The following is a 6,000-nucleotide window of genomic DNA, read 5'->3' on the forward strand; positions in this document are numbered from 1 at the left end:
TGTGTACTTTTGTGCTCTTGTAGCACTTAGTGACACTCTTTTATATTCCATCTTGTTTCGTTACAGTAGCATTCACCTGAAACTAGCCTAGGCATCACTTTTAAGCAAAATCTTGTTTCTATATTCATGTTTTCTTTAGTAGCATTGGTGGAATCCATTTGTCTTGGCTGGGCACAAACATGAATGCCTGGATCTAGTATCTTCTTACTTTCAGATCTGAGTGAAACTTCCTCACCCTATGCTTGGCCTGTGATCAGTGGCACTTGTGGCATCTTTCATGCATCTGCAAGGCGTTTCAGCCGTTTATACCAGCTTAGTTTGAGTACATATAATACCAACTCAAACCATTGTACTATCTCATTGCATACTAGAAGTTGCATAAAAAGGTTTTATAGCAACACCAGAAAAACTTTCATGATGGAGAATGAATGTAATTCTAATTGCACCAGGCTAGAATGTGGAGGAGTCGGGAAACAGTTTACATTATCGTCGTATGATCTTAGTTAGTTGCTGCTAGATCAACTATGATAGTGGAAACAAGCACTTGGGATATGTGTGACCATATTTAAATGGTTGGAAATATGGACTCTGCTTGGTATTACTGTCATTGTGCCTCCACCCAAGACTCTGAGCAAGTCCATTACGTGTCCAGATCATGACCTTCTAGTACCTTAAAGTAGAAACACCGGCGACGTCAATCGAGATCTGTTTACCACATCAACCATGATGATTAAAAAAAGCTTGAAGGGCTGTACAGTTTGTTTATTGTTAAGTGTTCTATCCTCTGTAATATAAGTGGCTTATTTCGGGTTTAAAAACCCCCTCATCACTGACCGCACATTGGCTGACATCGGGTTGGTAAAACTCTTGAGGTCCCCCTGTCCACCGGGGAGCACCCAGTTTCGACCATGCAGCAAGGGATGCCACCAGTGGGTTCAAACTTGTGCCGTCCTGTTATCTTGGTGGCATTTACAAGTAGTTTACCAGATGAGCGTTTACATGGAGGGATCAATTCGTACTTGATACAATCAACACAGGCTACAATTTTTGTAACGACCCCAACTCATCCCCTTTGAAAATGCGGATTTTTTTTTTCTAAAATAGTGCGGAAAACTTCCCAGAGACCCGGGGTCCTCACAGTTCCAATTCCAACTGGATAGCCACAAACCACAAAAGAACTTGCAATTGACATCCATAACTAACCCTTATCTTTATTCATGAATTAAAAACAGATCTCAAAAATAAAGTGTCTGACTCAAGTAACTACTGAAGACAATAAGCAAATAACAAGAACACTAGACTGAAAAACCAAAATAAAGAGCCACTCTGTCCACAAAGAAGAATGTCAAAACTCGTTGTGACTCTCGCGCCCTCGCAGTAGCTGTCGACTTCACTGATCACCTGTTCCTGCGAAAAACCAATGAAGTAGGGTGTCAGAATCGAAATCCTGAGCACAGCTACTCCTTAATGAAACAAGTGAGGTAAAGAGTGAAGATGAGATATCATGCAACAATTAATGAAAATACGTACAAGACAGTTTATAGCAATTGAGAATTTATTCATGCAACAATCATAATTGCTAAGCATGCAAAGACAGTAAAGCAGTAGCATCTACTAAAGTTTCAGCATGCAACAAGAATTTAACATTCAACACCTACCCTCATGTGCTGAGTAAGGAAACCATCAAAGTATGCATGATCTAATGCATAACAGGAAAAATGCATGTCTTTTATGCAATGCATGAATCATGTTATTATCTTCCAATAAGTCTTTTGTTTCCTTATGCATGCCCTATTAAATGCATACAACTTTAAGTTTCTCTTTTTAATTACCGTTGCTCGCGGATACACTAAACGGGTACAAACCCCGAGGTTAAGTTAGGTTCCCAGGGTAGCTTAGCACACAATTTGTATTTTATTACTGGGTTCCAACTTAGCCCTCGACCGAATCACCTTCGGAACATTAGACCTCCACATCTAATGTCGGGGACACAAGGGACACCCCACGCCCACAAGTGCCACTTCCTTGGTACAAAAAACAACAACTGTGTCAAACACACCACTCCCGGGTAAAGTGACGGACTCTCCTTAAAACCGTGACCAGGAGAAGGAACCTCAATATCGGGTTCAGGGGACCAAAGTTAAGCACACAGAGTTTTGTATCCTCACAGTCTCCCCAAGACCGGATTTCTAAGATCCCCATTCTCCAGATGGGTGATCCCAGATGGTATATTACACTGTGCTTTATTATTTCTTTTATTTAAAATTTAATTTCTTAAGTTTTGCAACATCCTATGCAAAAAGAAAGAATAAAAGCTCGCATCTACCTCGCGAGAGCCATCACAGGACTCCGGCCTGTGGAAACATATCGAACAGTGCAATAAAGCTGAAATATTTATGAAGCATGATCTTTGAAATACATTGAAATGAGTAAGGGAAAATATTCCCACAGCTCGGGTTTACCAAACCCTCGATGATTCATTTTGATCACCGGAACACTATTACAGGGATCACAAATTCAATACCATCTTTAATTTCTAAGACATATCAGAATTAAACCATGGATGAATTATCATCTCATTCTAACCATTCAAGTTCAAATAAGAATGCCTAACAACATGATAAGTCTGATGCCAATTCATTTAAACAATATCAATATTTTCCAACCATTCAAATTAAAATAAGAATGCCTAACAACATGATAAATCTGATGCCAATTCATTTAAACAATATCAATATTTTCCAACCATTCAAATTAAAATAAGAATGCCTAACAGCATGATAAATCTGATGCCAATTCATTTAAACAATATCAATATTTTCCAACCATTCAAATTAAAATAAGAATGCCTAACAACATGATAAATCTAAATGTTTTTCCATAACATTTCATATCGATATATGGAAACACAAAATGGGTCAACAAGGATGAATCAGAAGCTAAGAAAATATTTATATTCATAATGGAAGATTAGGATAGATCACAAAGAGAGTTGACTTGATTCAGGTTGAAAGAGAACATACCCTGTACATGCATCATAGTGATATATTCATGTATAAAAAAAAATACAAATTGAGACTTGTTATCTATATAAAAAAAACATGATTAAACATGATGTGTAGAAAAACAAATCAGCCCAAAAGGCTTATAACTTAAATCCCATCCTTCTCTTACTGTCCATAACTTAATCCAACAGCTTAAGCATCTTTGTTGTTATATTTTTTTTTTTTGTAAAGATGAAACACCCAGCCCAACCCAGCCGACCCTGTCGGCTGGGTCCACCAGCATGTGCACAGGCCCAGTTTGGGCCTGTGTATGCTGTCAAAAAGAACAGCATACCTGCTACAAGAAAACTGATTTTTTTTTATAAATGTTTTTGTTGCAACTCTGCCCAGCCCAGCCGACCTTGATGGCTGGGCTTAACAGCATATACACAGGCCCAGTGTGGGCCTGTGTATGCTGTCAACAAGAACAGCATAAAAGAAATTTTATTTACGCACACTACCTGTTTAAAATATCATGTGTATATTTTTTTTTTGAAAAGGGGAAGAACACCCAGCCCAGCCGACCCTGTCGGCTGGGTCCAAAAGCATACACACAGGTCCAGTTTGGACCTGTGTAGGCTGTCAAAGGTGACAGCAACCCCCCCCCCCCCCACAAAAACTGGATATTTTTTTTGTTTTTGTGAGAACACACACCTGCCCCAGCCCAGCCGACCTTGTTGGCTGGGCTTAGCAGCATATACACAGGCCCAGTGTGGGCCTGTGTATGCTGTCAGCAAACAGCATAACTTACCTTGCACAAACTGAAATTTCTTTTTTTTTTTTAAAGATACCCAACCCAACCGACTGCATACCTGGGCCCCAAATCATGCAGGAAAAGTTCTAAATCTGTCTTTTTTCTTCAATACAACCATAGCACAGAAGGTGCAAGAGAGTGACAGTGGAACTATTCTCCAAGATTTTCCATCGACTGCTACATGAAAATCAAACCTCCACCGATGCCCCATTTGAATCAAAAAGAGGTACCCGTACCTTTTTCACGGTGGTTTTCCGGTGGCTGGAGGCTGCTGTCGTGAAGAAGGGAGTGTGGAGCTGCTTGCCGCGACCTTCAATGGCAGCCGGTAGCCCACGCTGCCTGACGATGGTGTTTTGCCCTCCGGCGTGCGCACACCGAGCGAGAGAGAGAGAGATGGGGAAAGATGGGGAAGAGAGAGCCCGAGTGAAGAGGGCATAACCCCCTCTTCACCCCCCTTTTATCGACCCCAGGCCCCCTCCTTCCTCGCCGAGATGGGAGGGGGAGGTCGGTTACGCCTTGCGTAACACCCCCTTTCCCCCTTTCCTAACCTGTTAGGGTTTCGGGTTTTACAGTTTTGCATTGTTTTATCATTATCACATGATACATCTTATAGTCAAGTGTAACTTGAAAACATTGAAGAACTGGAAGTCCACATCACTTGTGGGCCTGCATTTTTCTTTAGTAATATTTATTAATAGTCAAAATATTCTTTTTCTTGATTATATTCTACTCTCATTTCTCAATGTAATGTCATTTTCCTTGTACAGGTGCGGCATGTAATTTTGCTACTTTGTCAATTTGTGAACTATATTCATGTCGTCCGTTTGCCCATCTACTACCCAACAGAGGAGGAAAGGCAAGATCCAAAACTCTATGCAAACAATGTAAGGAGGTTTATGGCTCATGAGGTAAGTTTATGGATCATTATTTGTTGGTGAAATAACACATCAGTTAGATTGCAGTCTCAAGTTTGTTTCCTTTTATATGTTTATATAGATTTATTAGATGCAACAGGTTTGGACAGATTTGTTTGCCTCTTTTTTGGCTTTTGTTCTCAGAAGCACAAACACATGCACACACACACACACACACACTCCCACAGAGTTATTCATCTTTTCTATACAATATAGATCTTGAAATTTCGTGGAAGTCTTGTATCTTCTCAGCCCTTATTTGTTACTTGTGTAGGGCAATCTTATACTGTCAGACATTGGTCTTGCTGAGAAGAGAGTCTACCATGCTGCCTTGCACGGTAATAGCCTACCTAGTGTTTTACATCATCAGAAAGAGGAATGAAATGCATGGCTGCTTGCAAAAAACTTAGGGAGGGTGCTGACCCTGTAGCCAATGTTCTAAGAAAGCTGTTTGCCCTGTTTGTGTTTCTAATTATGAAATTCATTATCAACTGTGGGGATTTTGCGTCGGTGCCATTTCAAATTATGCATTCGGTCATGTTTCATGTGCTCTGACCTGTATGTCCCACTGTTGTTTGAAATGGCAAACGTGAATATTTCACATACCTGAATTAGAGATCATTTTGATGTAAATTAACTCATCATTCTCCGTTTTTGGAAAATAATTAATTACAACTTTCTGAGAATCGTGGACTCTGCGTTAATAAAACTGAAGCATCTTATTGGTGTTCTGCAGGTATGTTTTGCCGCTAGTTGGGATCCAAGATGTGTATTCTTTTTATCAATTACTACACAATTGGGTGAAAAAAAAACCACACGTTTCAAATAGGTCTGCTGGTATAGGGGTTGCTAGGTATTGCTTCTCTTGAACCTCGTGGTCATCATTGCATTCTATAGAGCCGTTCGCCTGTAAATTTTACGCAGTTAATCTCCTTTTGTTCCCAATCTCTCGGCTCTGGTTGTCCTGCTCTATGTAAACATCTGAGCAATTTTACTGCCCTTCTCACTGATCTCAGCCCATTGTATACCATTCGAAAGCAATATATTCAAATTTTAATGCTACGACTAGCAATATGTTCATTGGCTGATTGTTCTGTTCAGCTCAATACAATATGTACAGTAACTCTTACCGGGTTCTGAGAGAGAGAGAGCAGTTCTAACACGATCTCAAATCCCTCGCATAGAATGAGCATCCGGTATTCATCTTTTTTAGGTGGATTCATGTATCACCAGCTCTTCGTCCGAGATACGTGTATTATCTCTCTCGCGCCACATGTATTTTCTTATC

General features: G+C 40.1%; 1 protein-coding gene across 3 annotated transcripts in view; it reads left to right on the plus strand.

Moving 5' to 3' along the window:
• Nucleotides 1-5,763, plus strand: part of LOC149838956 (Phospholipid/glycerol acyltransferase family protein) — a 31,577-nt gene extending 25,814 nt beyond the window's left edge. For 2 of the 3 annotated variants that reach the window (XM_090006893.1, XM_090006895.1), the window contains 2 exons: nt 4,566-4,706; nt 4,987-5,398. In XM_090006893.1, coding sequence (XP_089863019.1) covers nt 4,566-4,706; nt 4,987-5,094 — 249 coding nt within the window. In that variant the 3' untranslated portion in view covers nt 5,095-5,398. Of the gene's footprint in view, nt 1-4,565; nt 4,707-4,986; nt 5,399-5,448 lie in introns of those variants that run through there. The other variant, XM_090006894.1, reaches the window with a different exon arrangement.
• Nucleotides 5,764-6,000: the final 237 nt, after the last annotated feature.

The sequence above is a fragment of the Nuphar pumila genome, chromosome 5, assembly GCF_984573655.1.
Source record: "Nuphar pumila chromosome 5, dmNupPumi1.hap1.1, whole genome shotgun sequence".
Taxonomy (NCBI): domain Eukaryota; kingdom Viridiplantae; phylum Streptophyta; class Magnoliopsida; order Nymphaeales; family Nymphaeaceae; genus Nuphar; species Nuphar pumila.